Below are 23,732 nucleotides of genomic sequence, written 5' to 3' on the forward strand. Positions count from 1 at the left end.
AATTAAAGTGGCTGTCAGAGACATTTCCCATCTTCAAATTGACGAAAATCATTGGCAAGGATATAGAGCAGTATGAACACTTATCTACTACCAGTAGAGTGGACATAAATAATTTGGAAAGCTATTTGTTAATATTTAGTAAAGTTTAAAAACAGGAATATCCAGCAATTTCACTCCTAGACATGTTTGTAAAAAAAGTCATATACAAGAATATACATTACAGCATTGTTTATGATGGCAAAAATACTCAAGCAATCTAAACTACTAACAAGGGACTTCCCTGGTGGCACAGTGGTTAGGACTCCACACTCCCAATGCCGGGGGCCTGGGTTCAATCCCTGGTCCAGGAACTAGATCCCACATGCATGCCACAACTAAGAGTTGGCGTGCTGCAACTAAGAGTTTGCATGCCACAACTAAGGAGCCAGCAAGCCTCAACTAAGGATCCCGCCTGCTGCAACTAAGACCTGGCGCAAACAAACAAATAAATAAATATTTTTTTAAAATAAAAAAATAAACTACTAACACAAGGATGGATAAAGTATGTACATTATGCAGCAGAATATATGTAATTATTCAAAGTAAATGAATTTAAAACTACATATATAAAAATGGATACATTTCAATACAATATTTAATTAAAAAGCAAGTTATAGAAGGATATATACAATACATATACCAATACCATTTATACAAAGTCATAATGTGCAAAATAGTGCTATGTGTTATTTAAGAATATATTCATTTATAGCAAAGGTAAAAAGGTATTCATAGGTAGAGTGAACTCTAAATTCATTATAGTGGTTACTTGTAGGGAATAAGGGGAAGGAAGTAGAGGAGAGGAATATGCAGATATACGGAGAGCTTCAGCCATATCTAATGTCTTATTTCTTTTCAAAAATCAATCTGAATGACTTGTGGCAAAGTGTTAAGATTTGATCAAGCTCTGGATAGTCAGCCAGCTCATTATATTAGTCTTTGTAATTTACGTATGCGAAAATATTACTTGCGAACAATTATTATCGTCCTGTAAGAATTTTAACAGTTTATTTTTATAAAGCTTTTTTAAAATTCTTATTAATTTCAGCATCGGTATCAAGTCCCATTGTTGCAGGTGGTTTGAGAAACCTACATGATAATAAAGTTTCTGGTTCGTTGTCTGGCAATTCTGCTAATCATCATGCTGATAATCCTAGACATGGCTCAAGTGACGACTACCTACACATGGTGCACAGGCTAAGTAGTGACGTATGTAATATATTAGTTATCATTAAGGTAATAAAATAGTTCTAATATTTGTCTCATAACCTAGTATTTCAATTCTGTAATTTGAAGGATATCTACCTTTTATTGAGGATTATACTGGGTCTGAGAATCTAGCTGTACCTATAGAGCAGGGTTGGTAAACTGGCCGGTAGTCTGACCAATAAACTAAGACTGATTTTCACAGTTATAAAGAGTTTAAAAGAACAACAACAAAGAATGTTATGTGACAAACTGTATATGATCCATAAAGCCTAAAATATATACTATCTGTCCCATTACAGAAAAAGTTTGCCAACCTCTGGTCTAGAGGTTTAGGTCCTTAATGAAATATACTTCATTTTTAAATGTTTGCTCACACAAAGATGTCCTCTTAAATAATGAGCCTTTATTTATTAGTGCTTAGCTCTTTTTCCCTCTAAGACTTGTACAGAAATTTTTTCCCTGAAATTTAATGTTGCTTTAATGTTACTGAAATATTCCACATACTGGAAATCTGTCTTGTCATTGGCTTGGTGGTATTATCACATAAGTTACATGTATTTAAGTTTAACAAAGATGACATTGGACTCTGCCCTCAAGACATTTACATTTACAGCCTGGTGGGATGTTCAGAGCTCCTTTGGTAGAAAATAGCAAACAAAAATGGAGCATACTAGTAATACCAGTTTTCTTATTCATTGCTATGCTTAGGCTGTTGATTCTTTTGGATACAATTTCAATTCTTCTAAGATATACCACGAAGAAAACAGGAAAGTGCAGAAGAATTATGCTTTTGAATACCAACACTTTACCTGTCAGTAATTTATGTCTTTTATTGGTTCTCTTTAAGATTTCTATAAAGCCTCTTCTATCATTCAAGATATAAATGTTATACTCTATTCCTAGGATGGAGATTCTTCAACAATGAGGAATGCTGCATCTTTTCCCTTGAGGTCTCCACAGCCAGTATGTTCCCCTGCTGGAAGTGATGGAACTCCAAAAGGTATCATTGTAACTAAAATTTCCTTAAATTTTTCACACTTCAGTTGAGTAAAGAATTCAGACTTCTTAATGCAGTTACCAAAAATTATTCTCTATTGTTTTTCACATATTGTAGAAAAAAATGAACCTGTACTTACTGATACTGTTTTCAGATATATACAGTATCATTCTTACTAATAATCCAGTGGTCTTTTCAAACCACAATCTTTTTCATCTTTCTTAAATATTTGAAATTATTGATCAGCTTTCCCCAATCTTCACCCTCCCCCCCAAACTTATTTTGTGTTGAATCCACCTATTTTCCTCCTCCTTTTTTCATTGATTTTTTTTTCTTCATTAGCTCTTTTCTCTGCTCTATCATTTCTCAAGATTTCTATCATTAGATTTTTAATCTTCCATTGTACTTTTTTCCTTGGCTATTTTACTCAACTTTGGTAATAGCATTTGTTACTTTTGTGAACAGGACTCCCAAATCAATGTCTTTTGCTTCCAGTCCTGTCTCCCAAGTTGTAATTTTTCATTTCCAGACAAAACCTCCTCATATCTAGCTGGTATTTCAAATTCATGTTCAAAATTGTTCTCACTGTTCTTTCCTCCATTCCTGTTTCTCTTAATGCTATTCCAAATCCTGAATTATCTTTAAAGTCTTCTCTTACTTCTTAGGTAGTCATTTATCAAAATCTGGCCTGTTCTATGTTAATTACTTCACTAGATCTCTTACACCTACTTTCATTTCTACTTATTAAAATCGTATTAATTCTTCAAATTCTAAGTTAAATGGGTGATCTTCTTTGGACCCTTCCCTGGTTTCCCCAAGCCGTTAGTTTCTGTTTTTTCTAATAACTTATCCTGTACTATCTTATGGACATGAATTTTATTTTATTTATCTTCAAATTCCCAAAGAACCTTGTGTGGTCTTCTGTGTATAATAGAGTCACAAAATTCTAAGTCCAGATTTGAGCTATTTTTTAAAATACTTAAAACTAAGGTCTAATAATTGGAGTCATCCAAGTTTGTTGGAAGAGAATATTGTATCCACTTTAAAGAAGTAGCTTTTAATTAATTGCAATATAGCTGATAATAAATTTTATCTATCTGTGAGAAATTCTAATTATAGCTGTCTAAAACATGGACTGGTCTGCCTCATTGTAAAGATTTTTTTTTTTCATAGATTATGTTCGAACTCTTTGATCAGGGATATTCTTCATGAGGTGACAGTTGAACTTTTATGAGCCATTCTAATTCAATAATTAGAATTATGAGCCATTCTAATTCTATAATTCTATGAACTTCCAGACATAGAAATAACCCGGCTTCTGAAAGAGAGAACAACTTCCAGAGTAACTCTATTTGTACTTTAGGTATCAAAGTTAGGTACATATCTTACAAGTATTTTCAGAGTAAGAAATAATCAGAGTGCCAGGGAGGAATTACAGTGGGATAGCTGGTTGCTCTAGATAACCAGACCATTTTTCCTCTAACTGTTGAGGCTGGATAGATGAGTGAATGGATGAATGGATTGTTAGGTGGATAGATAACTTTAGATAGAAAGAGAAGAAAACTTGAGAACAGTTAACCTCACGAACACATTAGTCATCAGAAGCCTCTATTTCTGTTCGTGAGGTTGTTTTCCAACTAGTTTTGAAGGTTGAATGCATCTTCAATTAGCCTAGTTTAATTTTTAGATAAATTGTTGGAATTTAAAGTTTGTTCTAAAATATATATAATATGACACGTAAACTTTAAATAAAAAGGCAGTATGATGTGTTATAACGTGTCAGATGTTATGGAAAACCCGAACGAACATTTTTTGGCCAACCATATAAAGCACTTTTAGCTTGACTGATTTTTATAATTTCCTATGGGTTTTTAAAATTTTTATAATCTAATTCAAAGAAATGTATATATTATTCAGATACAATTATACTTTTATTTCTGAAGCATATTGATGCAGTTTTTCCTCATTGACAGCTTGTTAACTAGGAAAAATTTTCCCATTCGATTAGCTTACTTTTAACACTTCCTTATATCGTATAGTGTTTAATTTAATGGGATCTGGGCTGAAGATATTTTATTTGCTGGACCTGCATATTTTTCTAATAAAAGGAGGATTAGCAAGCTGAAGAGAGTATGTGAACGATGTTAAGTGGAGGGAGAAAGAGAAGACCACATAAAGGTATAAATTAATACTTTACCACCAATTTGTTAAGTAAGTGAAGACTGATCGTTGTAATTTTTCCCACTTCCTTTTTCTTATACCATTAAGTATTCCTGTGAGTGTACACCCTAGGATTAATTTTTTTATTTTTTTGTAATTTGACAGACTTATTTTTACTTTAGACACATCAGTTTTCCTAGATAATAAGTGAGAGAATAGAGATGATCATACCCAAAATATTTGTGTTGCATCTTTAGAAATAGTGAAGTCTTTTGCCATTTTCAAGCTAAGTATTTATATTTTTTGCGTGAAAAAATAGAAATAATACTGGTCTGGAAGATGGAATACTCATATTTTAATTCAAACCTGGATCATATACCAGCAAGCTAAAAGACCATGGGGGACACATCTTTAGGCTTTCTTTTCATGTTCTGTAAATAAGTAGCTTGGATGAGATAATTTAACATTTTTTCTAGCGGTACTGTATTGTCACTTATTTAATATGTCTATCACATTGTCTGAAAATGTAAAACTAGCACAACTGTTCATTCCTGTTGAATTGTTTTTCTAGGATCAAGACCACCTTTAATCCTACAGTCTCAGTCTCTACCTTGCTCATCACCTCGAGATGTTCCACCAGACATCTTGTTAGATTCTCCAGAAAGAAAACAAAAGAAGCAAAAGAAAATGAAATTAGGCAAGGATGAAAAAGACCAGAGTGAGAAAGCTGCAATGTATGATATCATTAGCTCTCCATCCAAGGACTCTACTAAACTTACATTAAGACTTTCTCGAGTAAGGTCTTCAGACATGGACCAGCAAGAGGATATGCTTTCTGGTATGGAAAATAGCAATGTTTCAGAAAATGATATTCCTTTTAATGTGCAGTACCCAGGACAGACTTCAAAAACACCCATTACTCCACAGGATGTAAACCGCCCATTAAATGCTGCTCAGTGTTTGTCGCAGCAAGAACAAACAGCATTCCTTCCAGCAAATCAAGTGCCTGTTTTACAACAGAACACTTCAGTTGCTACAAAACAGCCCCAGACTTCTGTGGTACAGAATCAGCAACAGGTATCACAACAGGGACCTATATATGATGAAGTGGAATTGGATGCATTGGCTGAAATTGAGCGAATAGAGAGAGAATCGGCTATTGAAAGGGAGCGCTTTTCAAAAGAAGTTCAAGATAAAGGTAAAATAGTCTCATTACTACCACTTCATGCTCTCGGCAAATATTTAATTATAATGTCAAAAAAGTTTTTTAAAGTAACTCTTTTTTTTCTCATTATATTTTATAATTTTTAATGTTTCTCCTCAATTATGGTTTTATTACTAAAATGCTCATCCCTCAGAAGTTAAAGTCTTAATTTCATTTTTTATCTAAAACCACTATCTGAGATATGGTAATTCTATATGACACATCTGTCACCTATTATATACCAAGTGATTTTATCTGTGCTTGTCTACTAAAATGAACATTAGCATTTCTATATTACATGTGTTTTCCACAAGTTAGGTTAATATAATTTTGCATCTTCACATTTTTTCTACCAAAACAAGGTTAACCGCTATAGAATTATTTTGAATCAGTACATTTAAGAAAAGTTTATGTGTATGTTTATTATGCAGTTAGATTTTTCACTTAGTTTCTAATTCTGTCATCTCTTAATAATGCGAATTTTTTTTTAAGTAAACAAATTAGGAAAGAATTTTAAGTTAATATGAAATAGCAGACTTTAAGAATCAGGGATCTTTTGTTGGTGATTATGGTTAAGTGTTCTCTTTTGTCTGACTAGTGTATTAGGATGGATTTTCAAGACACCTGTTCTGTGAGTTTATGGGCTTTCTTTTTGTGCTTTATAAAAAATTATAATCAAAGTTTTGTTTATTCCTTGATTATTTGGTGAACATTATGTATAAAATCTCTTAAATTTTTAGAGAGACTAATGAATCAGTGGTTGAAATTAGTAATTTATGAATTTGATGTCTCTACAGTAGAGGCATATACATATTTGACCATTCAAACCAAAGAATACTTTAAGATTTAATTTTATAGTTCAATATTCTAGATTGATTTATAGTTCTTAGAGTTTCTATTTGGTCATGATAAAGCAAAACTTCTTGATGTTGACTAGAGCTCATTTTTATCTATGATCTTGTTCATTATGTGACAGGATCATTTTTAGATAATTGTGTTCCTCTGCTAAGAAACATGCTGAAGATTCGTATTATGTTTCCTGTCTATCATTTGTCTCTTTTTAACGTTACTGTATTTGGTAATTGTTGTACTACAGTGTTTGCTAAGTGCATAAATCACGGGTAGATGCAAATAAAGAGATTGCTAGAAATCTTCATTTTATTGGCTAGGGAACTGGTGTTGTTTTTTTGTTTTGTTTTTAACTAACAAATCATGGACGTTAAAGAAGAAATAAAGTGTTGCTTGCCCTTTTTCTCTTTGCTTAGTAGTGTGGGATTTAGGAAGTAACTCTATGGGTTCCAATATATATCTCTTCCTCTAACCACTTATGAAAGTATATGCATGTCGAATGAAGAGAGCAGTATTATTCAGCTGCTCTCAATTAACCTTTCCAAAATTCCTGAGTCCTGTGACAGTTTTGCAGAAAACATATACAATTGTAATTTCTTGACCAAGAAATAATTAGTTGCCTTGCAAACTGAACTTTTGCATGACGTTTTAATCTGTGTTTTGGAAAATTATATTCTTTAAAAGGAGTATAATCTTTTTTTAATGACCTAATTGTTGGTAGGAACGAAAACAGAGGAAATGGTGAACTTTTTTTCTTACTTTTTTGAACTTTTACAGTATCATATTTGTTAAAACCAAAGTTTTTACTTTTAAAAACTGAATGGAGGGCTTCCCTGGTGGCGCAGTGGTTGAGAATCTGCCTGCCAATGCAGGGGACACGGGTTCGAGCCCTGGTCTGGGAAGATCCCACATGCCGCGGAGCGACTAGGCCCGTGAGCCACAATTGCTGAGCCTGCGCGTCTGGAGCCTGTGCTCCGCAACAGGAGAGGCCAATAGTGAAAGGCCCGCGCACCGCGATGAAGAGTGGCCCCCACTTGCCACAACTAGAGAAAGCCCTCGCACAGAAACGAAGACCCAACACAGCCATAAATAAATAAATAAATAAAATTAAAAAAAAAAAACTGAATGGAAATAAGGATAGTAAATAATGCTAATTGCATGTTAGCAAACTTATTTTAGACTACTAACTTTTCTTTGGGAGATTAAAACAAAATCGACAAACAGCATACTGTTCTTCCTGACACTTGTTATGTATATTTTAATTTTAATTATCAGTTTTCTCTGTAATCTCTGATGGTGTGACTATAACAAAGATAGCTGAAAAGTTGAGTGAGCAAAGTTGACTTACAATTTTGAAACAATGTAATTTGACTTACAGAGGTATCGGGTTCTATTAAGATTTAAGGGAAAAGATGAACTCTCTGATTTTCAGTTTGATTTAGATGGTTTTTCCCAAATTGGTTATGCTGATTTGGCCGACCTCATATTAGTGCTGTCATCTCTAACTTGTCTTCTGACAGCTTTATTTGAAAACCTTTGGAATTTTAGGTACCAGCTAACATTTGTATATTGTCATTTTATATTCAATTTCTGCATTGTATGATGAGATAGTGTTTTATATATAAGCAGTTATCTTGAGATTTTGGAAAGATTAAAGGGTTGGTATGTTGCTCTAAGTTTATAGGTGAGGTCATAAATAAAAGTAAAGTTTTCTGAAGTGGTAGTCTTACAGTCGGCCCTTGAGAGATGAAATACTTCTTTGAAATGAATTTATCACTAGCTACCACTGCATTTTAGAACTACTGTATATCGTAAAATTGATATTTACTGTATTCTAAGGTTTGGCACTGAGTACTTTTTTATAACTATTTTATTGCTGGTAGCAAGGAGCAAACAAGACTACTTGTGTGGTATACATGGTTTTACTGAGGGCTCTCTGCTCTAGGTTCTGAGCTTGTTTCCCATTATATTCATTTGTTACGAATGAATGAAGCATTCCCCTCAATAGACCAGAAATCAAAAACCTGTACCTTGTAAATAGATTAGAAAGTTTGGCAAACATGGTTGTTTGATAACTGTGGAATTCAGGAAAAGAGATAGAATACGCTTAGAAACATTTTACGTAGGCTGTGGTATAACCTAATACACCTCTGTTCCACACACAGAAGACACTTTTCTGGCTGCTAGATATTTATGTTCCTTTGGCCTGTTCTCTCTTCTTTGGAGAGATTTATATACACTGATAGGTTAATTCTGTGCAACCTAATATTTTATAATATTCCTAAAGGACCTTCTTCTCAATCTTTTGCTCAAACTTTTAACATCTGTAATTACATAAATTAATTTCAAAAGGCTCTTTTTCTTTGCTTCTGGGATGAGCTGTCATAGACATTAATATCTCCATGTGCTGAAAATTCCTGCTTTCTCTTGTTAAAGAGGGGGTTTCTTTGTTCATCTTTGCCTGTTTCATCTTTTCCCAAGGTCCACTTTCCATGTTAGCAAGTATGAGGAATGGTCTAGCTTCACTAATGTTTTTTATGATGTTAAAATATTCTTGCACTATAACCCTGATTAGAAGTAAATTATTATCTATTGTCATTTGGGATAAGAGACTGGGATTTGGGACAGGAATAGGGACAGTTAGTCACTTAGCCTGTACTGTGGTTTAGGGATGGGACGTTTTCATTTTTTATAATTGGCTATTGTGTGTACAGTTGTTCTGCTTTTTGCTTTAAGTGTTTTCATTTATCACTTGTAGATTTAGGCAAGTGATAATAGTTTGTTTTGTACAAGCACAGTTGAGTTCACAATTTCTTTAAGGGCCAGATACTATTTTCAAAATATCAGCATCAAGATGACAAGTGTTGTTGGTCTTAAAATTATATCTTTTTGTATGCATTTTCTTCAGGAACACCTGTATTTTGATAGCTAATTTTATGGTTCCCAGTGCTTTAGAGGGCTTACAGGTAATAGTGTCCCAAATATTAAAATTATTCTTCATAGAGATGGCTTTCCATCATTAGGTGAAGATTATTATGTAATGAACACTGATAACAAAAGTGAATAGACAAAAGTGGCCTGTGCAGATTCAGAGCCACTTTACAGGAATAAGTTCATGGTGGAACTGAATCAGATGAAGTGAATCAGAACCTGCGTGCTCTTAACGTATCCAAGAGTCCTTGCAGCAGTAATGGAATTTTTCCAGGTTTTACAGAAGAGGTGTAGTACCTTTCAATAGTTGAAAAGTTAAAACTTCGTATTTAGCAATATTTTATGCATAGTAGAGAAAATTATAAGATCTTCCCCAATCTTCATACATCACTCATGTGCAAATGCTTTTCATGTTTTTATTATAAATAATCATAGCATCTATAAAGATAACTAAATCGAACATAATTTCTTTGAAATTAAACTCTGCTAAATTTCCATTTTAATAATGAAAGATAAATTAGAATGAGGTTAATGATCTATTAATTATTAAGTATTTTGTAATCTTTTAAAATTTAGCCTTCAGGTTATTTTAACGTTCTTCTGAAAGACAGATTGTTCATATTAATAGAAGGATGAGCCACAGATCTCTTAAGAGAGCTCTTCAGATGCCTGAGATCTATGTTATTAATAGTTCTTAAGTATGCTTAGGTTACCATTTTAATGACTTTCTTAAAGCAGATTTCATTTAAAAATATAAAAATCTTAGATTAGATTATACTATTTAAATTTCTAGATCCTTAAATTTTTTTTCTAAATGCTTATCATAAAAGTTTAAGGGATAAGTATAAGGTTACAAAGCATCCTGTTTTTGAGGAAATAATTATTTGGTGTGCCCTTTGGCAACACATAAAGATGATTTTGTGTGGCAGAACATTCTAAAGCAAAATTCTATAAATTAGTATTCTAAGTGCTTTTTTCTTAGGTATTGATGCAGAAAGCTTCATATAAGTTCTTACCAGGCTAGTTTTAACTAGGGAAAACAGTTTAATGATGATATACTTTATTATTATCATCGTGTAGTTATTTTGCAAGTGGAGTATATGTGATGATTTGACTTCTGAATTACTGAAAAAGCAGAATGGCTTAGTTCTTCAAAACATTACTGGCAAATATCTGAAGCAAATTTTAGTAATATTTGATTAGGTTGTCAGCTGTAAGGGACTGCTGCTTCTCACTTTCAAAACAAAATGATGAAACTTTGGTGTATAAAAGCATCATTACTATTAAAAACATTTTTTTCAGAACTTGGTTCCCTAATATTAAGGGGCTATTTTTTAGTGGTCATTTTGACTTTTCACCTTGTGATCTTTTCCTTAAATGATACTGTATCACATTAATGAATGAATAGTATTAAGAGAATCTAAAGATTCTCCTGAATAAAAAAAAAAGATTAAAAATAACTTTTAAAACAGCCAGGCAGTTCAGCAAGTATCATTAAAGCAGGCAAAGTCTCAGGGTGCTATAATGTTATAGTTATATATCATGTTATGATTCCCAAGACCTAATTGGAAATTCAATTTATAGAAAATGACCTAGGAGCCTCTTGAGTCAAGTGGAATCATGCACAGAAATACATAGCTGTTAAAAATACCATGACATTTTATTATAGTGGTAGATTTGTGTTTGTGTGTATTTTTGTCATTAAATTGCACATAAATACTGTAAATAATTTCTTATTAAGCCAGTATATAGACCCCTAGAACTTTATGTTGAAGAGCTGAAGCATTTTTCTTCAGTTGAAGTTGCTTAAGAAAGATAGAGTTTATCTAAAAAGTTCTTATTATATGCTTCTCATTTTTATAATTATGTTTCCTTGTCTAAAGATACTTCTAACTGTGTGTTAGCTTTTAAATTCCATTTGTGCTGTTGACACCTTGAAGAATTTGAATCCTGGATCAAAGGTTAATAACAAACTATTAAATTCTTTTTTTTTTTCTTACTCTCCTCATTTACCTTTTTTCCAGTGGCATGATTTCTATTTTCTTTTGAGTTTTATTCTTTTCCATACTTTTCTTACATGTGACAAAAGCACCCTGTTCTGTATGTTGGCAGATTTGGGGCTCTTTGTAGTTTTTATTCAGTTAGCAGTTTAAGTGATCTTTATACTATACTCGCTAATATTTATTGAGGTACAGCAAGCATGAATATTTCCTCAAACCTTGGTTTAAAAGTATTATGCCATTCGTGCCTACTATTTTATATATGCGTATTGACATTTGCATTCACCACATTTTTTAAAAATGTGACTTTAAAAAATAGTCAAAGTCCATATGGTTTTTAATAAGATGAGAATATATGTCTATTACTGATACTGAATATTTATCTTTGAATTTCAGATAAGCCTTTGAAAAAAAGAAAACAAGATTCTTACCCACAGGAGGCTGGGGGTGCTACAGGAGGTAATAGACCAGCTTCTCAGGAGACGGGTTCTACGGGAAATGGGTCAAGGCCAGCATTAATGGTTAGCATTGATCTTCATCAGGCAGGAAGAGTGGACTCTCAGGCCTCTGTAACTCAGGATTCAGACTCCATAAAAAAGCCTGAAGAAATCAAACAATGTAATGATGCACCTATTTCTGTTCTTCAGGAAGATATTATTGGAAATCTTAAATCTACACCAGAAAACCATCCTGAGACTCCTAAAAAAAAGTCTGATCCTGAGCTTTTAAAGAGTGAAGTGAAACAAAATGAAAGTAGATTGGCAGAGTCTAAACCAAATGAAAACAGATTGGTAGAGACAAAATCTAGTGAAAGTAAGATAGAAACTAAAATTGAGGTACAAACAGAAGAACCTAAACAGAATGAGAGCAGAATGATCGAATCCAGACAAAATGAGAGCACCACAGCCGAGCCTAAACAGAATGAAAACAGAGTGTCTGACACAAAGTTAAATGACAACAAACAAAATAATGGCAGATCAGAAACAACAAAGTCAAGACCCGAAACCCCAAAGCAAAAGGGTGAAAGCCGACCTGAAACTCCAAAACAAAAGAGTGATGGGCATCCTGAAACCCCAAAACAAAAGGGTGATGGACGGCCTGAAACTCCAAAGCAGAAAGGTGAGGGCCGACCTGAAACTCCAAAGCAAAAAAATGAAGGTCGGCCTGAAACACCAAAACATAGGCATGAAAATAGGAGGGATTCTGGAAAGCCAACAACAGAGAAAAAACCTGAAGTGTCTAAACATAAACAGGACATTAAATCTGATTCACCTCGGTTAAAATCAGAAAGAGCTGAAGCCTTAAAGCAGAGACCTGATGGGCGATCTATTTCTGAGTCACTAAGACGTGACCATGATAGTAAACAAAAGTCAGATGACAGGAGTGAATCTGAGCGACATCGGGGGGATCAATCTAGGGTTCGAAGACCAGAAACATTGAGATCCTCTAGTAGAAATGAACATGGCATTAAATCTGATGTTTCAAAACCTGATAAAATAGAAAGAAAACATAGACATGAATCAGGAGACTCACGGGAAAGACCATCTTCTGGGGAGCAGAAAGCAAGACCTGACAGTCCTCGTGTTAAACAAGGAGATTCTAATAAATCAAGACCTGATAAGCCTGGTTTTAAATCACCAAATAGTAAAGATGACAAAAGGACAGAGGGTAACAAGAGTAAAGTAGACAGTAATAAAACACACCCTGACAATAAGGCAGAATTTCCAAGTTATTTGTTGGGGGGCAGGTCTGGTGCATTGAAAAATTTTGTCATTCCAAAAATCAAGAGGGATAAAGATGGCAATATTACTCAGGAGACAAAGAAAATGGAAATGAAAGGAGAGCAGAAAGACAAAGTAGAAAAAATGGGATTAGTTGAAGATCTAAATAAAGGAGCTAAGCCTGTAGTAGTCCTGCAAAAACTGTCTTTGGATGATGTTCAGAAACTTATTAAAGATAGAGAGGATAAATCAAGAAGTTCCCTTAAACCTATCAAGAATAAACCATCAAAGTCAAATAAAGGTAAGAATACTTACTCTGATGTCATCTGTGTTCTAGTGAGTTTTCTTTTAAGTTTTAGGGTTACTATGGATAAAAAAAATGGAAATTTACAAAAATTGAAACACTACTGCATGGAAAAAGAACAATATAAAACCACAGTGAAATTATTTGCAGTAATATAGATAAAAAGTTCTCATTGAAAATTCTTTTTCTCCCACCCCTACTACTCACCGTAGTCATGATTTTTACTGTTGGTTCACAGAGAAGAGTTCCTTTTGCTGTTTAATTATTTCAGTATTTTTGAAAGTTGCTTGCTAATCAAGTGAATGATTCGAATGGATGACTGAAATAGATGTATTTAACAACTTTTTAAAAAGTTATTTTGACTGTAGAGAGAATCCATTCTCTATAATGAGGTAATAAATTGAGTTTTAATTTCTAAAGTCTCAGTAAAGCTATGTGGTATACAAAACTCAATATTATAAATTCTTTTAAGAATATTAAGTGTCTCTTAATATTGTTTTCTCACAGACCTATCTCTGAGTTAATTACTGATGAATAGTTTGAATGTATATAGAAAGTTATATAAAAGGTTATTTCATCTTTTTGTGGAGGAGGTGATTAGTTATGAATGTTTTATTTTTTAAAATATGTAGTTTTGCCCTTTTCTATGGAAGAGTAATAGGGAATGGTAGTTACCTCTTAAATTGGGTTAAATCATCAGTTTTAAAGGTTTTTTGGTATTTTTATTTGTTTGGGGTTTTTTTGTTTTGGTTTGGGGGTTTTTTGTGGGTTTTTTTCTCATGGTTCTGAGTTAAATTCTCTGGTTACATAAATAGTATTGTTTCCAGGAGGAAAAAAACGTCTTAAGTGCTGAGAATACAGTGGCAGTTTGTATAGAAAATATAATTTTGTGTTCCTTTGTATACTATTTTTTTATATATGTATATATAAAATTTAATGATGCTGTGTGGTAAGGCCTGTTTAGCCTGTGCAATATAAATAGATTGGGATATAGTTTTTAAGGCAACAGAGGTGATAGTTTGATTTTTAAATTTACATTCTGTGAAAGAAATTCATTAAGAACTTAGATTTATACTTATTAACAAATACATGAAACTCTAGAGTTGTGATTTCCAATATGACAGTCACTAGCCTCTTTAGGCTATTAAGTTTAAACTATATACAATTTAAAATTTATATTCTCAGTAGCAACATGTGACAAGTGTTTACCTTATTAATGCAGAGAGAGAACATTTGCATCATCACAGAAAGTTGTGTAACTGCACTTAATGAATTAGGAGATACAGAAGGTGTATTGGTTATTAGTTTTCTAAAATGCCTTTGTACCTTCTCTATCAAAAAAAGCTCGTTGAAAACAGTATTACTACTAAGAACTCTATTTGAAGAAATAACGTGTCACGACTAATCTTTTTATTCTTGTCTTCTCAAACGTTTACTTTCTCACTGTTAATTTATTTGGTTTTGTCTTTCAAAAATGAAAAAAGATTGCCTCTGAATCACTAATATTTGTACTATTTTAGTGAAGCTTTCAGATTTTAAATTATGGCTGTCAGATCTATAAAAATTAATTAAGATTTTAGCTTTAATTAATAGTCTTTAGTGTTTAACTTGAATGCATCTTTTCAGAATTGTTTAGGTAAAAGAGCTTGTTAGAATGTAGTGGCTTGCACTAGAACTGTTGTCTTTTAGATAAAGATTGTCTTTATTAATTTTCACTGAAAGTTTGGGAGTGGCTTATATATATAAACTAAAGAGTATAAGTTATACAATTGTAGAAGAGTCAGATGGAAAGATGGAAAGTGGTACCCTCTTGTCCCCTTGATCTAGACCATCTTTTTCTCCCCTGCCCTCTGTCAGCTTATTTATGCCAGCCTTGCTTTTCTAAGCTCTGTTCTAACAAAGAATCCTTACAGCTGAATATCAAGAAATGAATATAGCTCCTAATTAGTAACTGCTGTATTATTTCTCCTGGTTTTTTCCACATGTATTTCATTGCTTGTGAATACAAAGTTTTTAGTACTAATCCAATGTTTTTCCTAAATATACCTTTAACACAAACGTATATACTTGATATGTTGATGTTAGTGAGTAACTAATCTGGGTGTGTCTGCCTGTTAGAGTATGGTGTTTGTGTGTATGCATGTGCATGTATGTATATACACACACATATATCAATATATATGCAACTATATTAAGTGAACCTTTTCATCAATGCTTAGGTTCATTTCAGGATCCCACGTAGATATCTTTTTGGCTTTATTTATACCATAGAATTAATATCTGCTTTTCAGTAATGTACTAATTTTGGTTTTATTTTAGATCTCTGCTACTAAGTTAACAATAGCAGAGGTATATAATTGTGGATTTTTTAAATTACATGCATAGGAAGGCCAGTTGTGGATTACTGACCCTTTGTAGTACACATTACTTGGTATTTTCTACGGAGAGTCACAGAAAATCACATATTCTGACATATTGGTGTTTTCTAAGTAAAAACTGAATATTGCTGGAATACTTTTTTGTTGATTCTTAGGGCCAGAATTCTTGGTAGGTTTTCCTTTCTTGGAAGAGCCATAAAATTTCACCTGATATCCATATTTAAAATAGCCATCCTTTAGGGTAATTTTAAGTTCCTTGAATATGCTTTAAGCTGGTAAATTTTGAATGGTAGGGGTATAGGTTTATGACTCCCAGTATAGGTTACTTATTTTTGTCTATTGTGTGAACTTATTAAATGCAAAGTGACATTGTTACATTTAATTTTATTTCTGTGGGGATCTGTGTATGCCCTAGTACCTAGCATAATACCTAGTACATAAAAAGAGCATATTAAATGCCTGTTGAATGAATAGACTGTATTGCTACCATGTTAGAAAAGGCTTTTGTGTGCAGATTAAAATTGTGTATTTATCTTTTATGTTCCCACCTGTAGATCCTTGCTCAAAAGCTACATAATTTTCAGCTGTTCCCTGAACTCTGTAATACCTCTTTCCACCCTGTCAACTACTAGTTTTTGTTAAGCTCCAAAGGAGACCTACTCATATTCATGTCTGTTTAATTTATTCTTTACCTTTATTTTGCTCTATAGCTGTTACAAGATTGGCTCAGAATGCATTCTGTTCTGATTTCCTGGGGCTGTTATCTTCCCAGTCTTTTTACCATCACCTTGTTTCTTCCTTGTCAAGGGGAGATGGGAGTGGAGAACCAACATAACCTTTGTAAAAACTTTAAATTAAAAAAAAAATCTTCTATCTATTAAAATATACTTCAAGCAGTATATTAAATGCCAAAAATGACGTCTTTATGGTTAAAATATTTTTACTTATAATATTATCCTAATATACCCTAATGTACAGTGTGTCTCCAAATTAAAATATAAACTTATACTATCTTTAAGTCTGGGCGTGATCATCAACTGATTTGCAGTATGTGTTGCTAACAGTGTATTATTTGTAATTACACACTATAACAATTTGATTTTGGTTTCTTACAATTCCTGAGTGTCTCAAAATACCTAAGCTTTATATCCAAGGAAATCACTTTTTCTTCTTCCTCCCCTTACTTCCTTCTAAATAGTGTATTGTTTTCCATCATTTGCACTTACTGCTTTCAAGAATATAACATACCATCTGTTATTTGAGATCATGGCCTTTAAACTAAAAAGTTATCTAACAGCTCTAATAGTCAACAGTGTTTAAAATATAGTGCTCATTTGATTAATGATTGCAGTCATTATTAGAGGCAGTTATTTCACCTCAGTTACTACTGTAGTAAAATGTAGATCACTGAAATTAGTTTTTGCCTTTTATGTAGCATTCATATTTTATGTAGCATTGGATTGTGTTTAGGACTCTAGGCTTCATAAGTCTGAGAGAAAGTACTGTTTCTGAGAGTGAATTTTTGGCATAGTTTATGAATTCCTAAATCGAGAAATTCTCAGTAAAGTAGTTATGATTATAATATTCAGAATCCTTAATTATGCTGCAGTAGAAATTTACTTTGGCTCATTTGAACAATATATGAAATACTTTTCTAAAAGAATAAAACTTTTAGTTTCCGTAAAGACTTTATTATTAGTTATATCTTTAGGAAGTTTTTGGAGAATATTTATTACAGAAGTTGGCATAATACACACTTGGCTGTTGTGATTTTAGAGCAATTCTTTGAACAATTTTGTCCATGATTTCTATTTATAGAATTTCTCTGGTTCAAGTATTACTTAGTAGATAATTGATATAAATATTGATTTAAAGAGATTCATTAAGTAGAATTTTTTCATAAAAATTAAATGTATTAAAGTTTGCTAGCAGTGTTCTCTTTCCTTCCCATTCATTATCTCAGGCCAGCTAAGGACATAGCTTCTATAAGGTTTTCTTATCTGTAGAAATAGATATATGGTTGAAGGGTGAGAGAAAACAAATGATTAATTCTGAGAGAACCCGCTAGTATTTATGAAAAAATACACATTACTCCAACATACTGAATTCTCTCTCATTCTAAAATGAGAAATGTTATTGAAACCCACCCCTACAAGAGCGTGATATAGATATTAAGATAATGAATACCTACTTGATAACTGTAACAGTATAGTATATCATAGTATTATATTAAATAGTTAATATATTTTAATATTATTGTATGTAGTATAATATAGTATGTTATAATACATATTATAATGTATTATAGTATATCAAGTAGGTATTCATAATCTTAATATCTGTATCAAGTTCTCGTATGGGGAGGTTTTCAGTAGTTTTTTTAAGAATTCAGTATGTTAGAGTAATATATATTAGAGTTAACAGTATATGCTGTACTATACTATGATATAATATGATACAATATAATATGACTTTTTAATACGGATCCTTTTCTGCACCCACAAAAAAATAGCATTCTTTGGCTACTAACGTGCTAACTTTTGACAATTCTCCGTTAAGCCCATTATACATTGTAGTTCAAAGAGCACTGGAATCATAGCCTTTCAAAGCTCTGATTCAAAGTTCATTCACTTTTAAAATAGAGAAACCAATTTTTTTCCTACTTTGTGCATTTATGAAGACCAAAGTGAATCTTATAGTTAGAGCTAAAATTTGTCTAGTTTTTTTATATAAAGAAATGCAGTCATCCCATTTTTAATTGAATTTATCTAATGAAGTAATTTTTTAAGATAAGTCTCACTTGTGTAGACATACTTTATATTCAGTGTATATCTGAAAACATTGCTGCCATCATTTATTTCATTACAGTTTTATTGAGATAAAATTAACATATAGCATTGTTTTAGTTTAAGGTATATAAAATAATGATTTAACATACAGTCATCTCTCGGTATCCACAGGGAGTTGGTTCCAGGACCCCTCACAGATGCTTTCAGGTCCCTAATATAAAATGGTATCATACAGTCAACTCTTTGTATCCGCAGGTTCCCCATCCACAGATATGAAGGGCTGACTATATGTGTTTATTGTGAAATGATTACCACAGTAAGTTTAGTTAACATCCATCATCTCATGCTGCACATTGCATTCCCAGAACTTACTTATCTTATAACTGGAAGTTTTTACCTTTTGACTGCCTTTACCCATTTCATCCACCTCCTACAGATTGCAAAGATCAATCTGTTCTTTGCTTCTGTGAATTCTGTTTTTGTTAGATTCTATGTATAAGTGAGATCATACAGTATTTGTCTTTCTCTCTCTAACTTATTTATCTTAGCATAATGCCCTCAGAGTCCATCCATGTTGTTGCAAATGGCAGGATTAACTTCTTTTTTTGGTGGAATAATATCCCATTGTGTATATATGCCACATTTTCTTTATTCACCCATCAATGAGCTAAACAACGTAGGTTTTTTCCCCATGTCTTGGCTATTATAAATACTGCTACAGTGAAAAATGGGAGTGCAGATATCTTTGAGATAATGGTTCCATTTCCTTCAGATATATAACCAAAAGTAGAATTGCCCAATCATATGGTAGTTCTATTTTTAATTTTTTAAGGAACCTCCATACTGTTTTCCATAATAGCTGCACCCATTTACATTCCCATCAACAGTGCATAAGGGTTCCCTTTTCTCCACATTCTCATCAACACTTATTTGTTGTCATTTTCATAATAACCATTCTAACAGGTGTGAGGTGATATCTCATGGTTTTGATTTTCATTTCCCTCATGATTAGTGATATTGAGCACCTTTTCATATACTTGTTGGCCATCTGTATGTCTTCTTTGGAAAAATGTCTATTCAGATCCTCTGCCCATTTTTTAATTGGATTGTTTGGTTACTTTACGTATTGAGTTATATGAGTTCTTTATATGTTTTAGATATTAGCCCCTTATCAGATACTGGATTTGCAAATATTTTCTCCTATTCAGTAGGTTGCCTTCTTGTTTTGTTGATGATTTCCTTTGCTATGCAAAAGCTTTTAAGTTTGATGTAGTCCCATTTGTTTATTTTTGCTTTTGTTGTCTTTGCTTTTGGTAAAAATCATTGCCAGGACCAATGTCAAGGAGCTTACCGCCTATGTTTTCTTCTAGGAATTTCATTGTTTTGGGTCTTACATTCAAGTCTTTAATCAATTTTGAGTTGATTTTTGTGTATGGTGTAAGATAGCTGTCCAGATTCATGTTTTTGCATGTGGCTGTCCAGTTTTTCCAACACGATTTAATGAAGTGACTATCATTTTCCCATTGAATATTCTTGGCGCCTTTTTGGTAAATTAATTGACCATATATGCATGAGTTTATTTCTGGACTCTCTGTTCTCTTCCATTGATCTATGTCTCTGTTTTTATGCCAATACCATACCACTTTAATTGCTGTAGCTTTGTAATATAGTTTGAAATCAGTAAGTGTGGTGCCTCCAGCTTTGTTCTTCTTTCCCAAGATTGCTTGACTCTTTGTTTTGTGGTGCTACACAAATTTTAGGATTGTTCGTTCTATTTCTCTGAAAAATGCCATTGGAATTTTGATAGGGATTGGATTGCATTGAATCTGTAGATTGCTTTGGGTGGTATGGACATTTTAACAATATTAATTCTTCCAGTCCATGAGGATGGAATATTTTTCCATTTATTTGTGTCTTCTTCAGTTTCTTTCATCAACTATGTCTTACAGTTTTCAGTATACAGATCTTTCACCTCCTTGGTTAAGTTTATTCCTAGATATTTTATTCTTTTTGATGCAGTTATAAATGGAATTATCTTAATTTCTCTTTCTGATAGTTTATTGTTAGTGTATCAAAAAAGAACTGAATTTTGTATATTGAATTTGTATCCTGCAAATTTACTGAATTTGTTTATTAGTTCTATCAGTTGTGGTGAAGTCTTTAGGGTTTTCTGTGTATAATAACATGTCATCTGCAAATAGAGACAGTTTTACTTCTTCCTTTCTGATTTGGATGCCTTTTATTTCTTTTTCTTGCCTAGTTGCTCTGTCTAGGACTTTCAGTACTATAAAAGTGGCAAGAGTGGCCATCCTTATCTTGTTCCTGATCTTAGAGTGAAAGCTTTCAGCTTTTCACCATTGAGTATAATGTTAGCTGTGGGCTTGTCATATGTGGCCTTTATAATGTTGATGTACATTCCCTTTGTACCCATTTTGTTGAGAGTTTTTATTGTGAATGGATGTTGAATTTTGTCAAATGTTTTTTTCTGCATCTATTGAGATAATCATGATTTTTATCCTCATTTTGTTAACGTGGTGTATCATTGATTGATTTGTGGATGTTGAACCTTCCTTGCATCCCTGCAATAAATCACATTTGATCATGGTATGTGATCTTTTTATTGCTAATATTTTGTTGAGGACTTCTGGATCTCTGTTCATCAGGGATATTGCCCTGTAATTTTCTTGTAGTGCCCTTGTCTGATTTTGGTATAGGGTAATGCTGACTTTGTAAAATGAGCTTGGAGGTGTTTCCTCCTCTTCTATTTTTAGAAGAGTTTGAGAAGAATTGGTTATTAATCCTTCTTTAAACGTGTGGTAGAATTCACCAGTCAAGTCATATGTCCTGGGGGTTTCTTTGTTGGGAGGTTTTTGGGCCCAGTCACCTAGTAATTGGTCTGTTCAGATTTTCTATATCTTCATGATTTAATCTTGGTAGATTATATGTTTGTAGGAATTTATTCATTCTTCTAGGTTGTCCAATTTGTTGATGTATAATTGTTCATAGTAGTCTCTTACAGTCCTTTGTATTTGTGTGGTATCAGTTGTACTGTCTCCCCTTTCATTTTTAATTTTATTTATTTGAGTCTTTTTTTTTCTTGGTAAGCATAGCTAAAGGCTAGTCTACTTTGTTTATCTTTTCAAAAATCCAACTCTTTCATTGATCTTTGCTATTCTCTTTTTAGTCTCATTTTTGTTTATTTCTGCCATGGTGTTTGTTATTTCCTTCCTTCTTCTACTAACTTTGGGCTTAGTTTATTCTTTTTCTACTTTATTCTTCTTTTTCTAGTTCCTTGAAGCAAGTTAAGTTGTGCTTCTATCATTTCTTTTTCTCACTGTGTGTATATATATATTAAGGAAAGGATCTTATGATCCCTGCTCCTAGTTTCTATATTAGGTAGTAGTAAATTATCATTTACATAAAAAACTTCTTAAAAAAAATGTTTCCTTTTGTAGTTCTTCCTCATGGTAATTTGACAACTGCACAATATCAAAACCATGATGCTTAAAACAAGAGTTTTCTTAAAATCTTTTCTTGTGCATTCTTCATTTGTAACAGTGTTTTTTCAGTTGCTTTAAACCAACTCCTTGGTATTTTGTCTTCATTAAATAAACCAATTTGCAATGGCCTAAACTGTGCAGAATATAGCTATATAGTGACTGCACTTGCAGGGTGGGTGGCACTTTGTTTCATATGGAATAAAGTATAACAGGATATAAATTGGGGATAGGCAAACTTCTTGTGTAAAGGCCCAGATAGTAAAATATGTTAGGCTTTGTAGGCCACTTACCTCTAACATTGTAGTACGAAAGCAGGCATAGACAATATGTAAATGATAGTGTGTCACTGTATTCTAATGAAACTTTATATACAAAAACAGGCGATGGGGCAAATTTGACTCACAGGCTTTAGTTTGCTGAACATAATATAAATATAAAATTGAAATTTTATATAGGTGCATCTGATAACTAGATTCCTTATTCTGTAGCAAATGAGACTCAAAATTTGTATTTCACACTATCATTTGAGTATTAAAAAGACTGATCTAGATAGAGTTCTGAATTATTTTCCTATTTTTATCCAATATTTATAAATGTAATATGAAATTAGCCAAATATAATATTTTTGCCAGGATATTTAATATCTGTGAGCACTTAGTTTTATGTAGTAGAATTATATATGTTATTAGTATATTAATATATAATTGATATATTAAATATAAACATATAACAAGTGTATACAGGCTGAAATTACCTTTAAATATTTTATACTTGTTGCATGTCAATTATGAAATCTTCTCTCCCATCTTTTCATTTTGTGGATAACTTCTCTATAATTGTCAATATAGAGCAACTAAGAACTGCTTTCAGGATTTAAAAAAGAATTTTCAGCTGGAAAAATTTCTTGAAAAATTTCACAAATTTACTCTAATGATTACACTAATCATTCAATAAATATTTATGGCCATCTTCAACATCCCATGCGCTCTGCTAGATGATGCAACTGGAACACAAGTCTGTGACTTTATCAAGCTTATGATCTCATGGAGGATATGGGTAACTAAAGATACAGTGACAGTGTAATATCCTTAAGAAAAAAGGTGTTTTTAGCACAAGGGCAGAAGGAAAAAGCACTACAAGTTTAGAGAAGTTAAACATTTGGCTAATTTAGAGTACAATGTGGAAGAAGTAAGGTAAGAGTAGATTAGTTAAAATTAAACATTGTTTTACAGCCATTAGTAGTAAAAACATAATCAGAAAATATGCCATTCCTAGTGTTGTTAGAAAATGTTTTTCTAGAATATTATAAAATTCTCTACATATTCAACCTAATGTAATAGTAGTTAGTTGAATAGCTAATAAACATAGTTTTATACTTGATCAAATTGATTAAAATATTTAAATAACAAATATCAACAGTGAATTTTGTTGTCCTTGATTTCATATTTTCTGGTTTCTTCATGATCTTAAACATGTTAAATAGTTAATATTATTTTGAGCTAAATATTCCTTTCTAAAGTTTTGCATGATATGTATATAATAGTAACATTACCACTTTTTGAAGATGGTTAAATTCATGGCCTACTTACTTTTCTCCCGAGACATACTGAATATCTCTTAGAAGATTTCCTTTCTAATGTCTTTCCCCTTC

At 32.4% G+C, this 23,732-nt stretch overlaps 1 protein-coding gene across 6 annotated transcripts in view; it reads left to right on the forward strand.

The window, feature by feature from the left end:
- NIPBL (NIPBL cohesin loading factor) overlaps positions 1-23,732 on the forward strand; it is a 201,090-nt gene that overhangs the window by 98,621 nt on the left and 78,737 nt on the right. For 5 of the 6 annotated variants that reach the window (XM_082382141.1, XM_082382144.1, XM_082382143.1 and 2 more), the window contains 4 exons: positions 1,088-1,248; positions 2,152-2,248; positions 4,977-5,603; positions 11,786-13,411. In XM_082382141.1, coding sequence (XP_082238267.1) covers positions 1,088-1,248; positions 2,152-2,248; positions 4,977-5,603; positions 11,786-13,411 — 2,511 coding nt within the window. The remainder of the gene's footprint in view (positions 1-1,087; positions 1,249-2,151; positions 2,249-4,976; positions 5,604-11,785; positions 13,412-23,732) is intronic. The other variant, XM_082382146.1, reaches the window with a different exon arrangement.

The sequence above is a fragment of the Balaenoptera borealis genome, assembly GCF_965194805.1.
Source record: "Balaenoptera borealis genome assembly, chromosome: 2".
Lineage (NCBI taxonomy): Eukaryota > Metazoa > Chordata > Mammalia > Artiodactyla > Balaenopteridae > Balaenoptera > Balaenoptera borealis.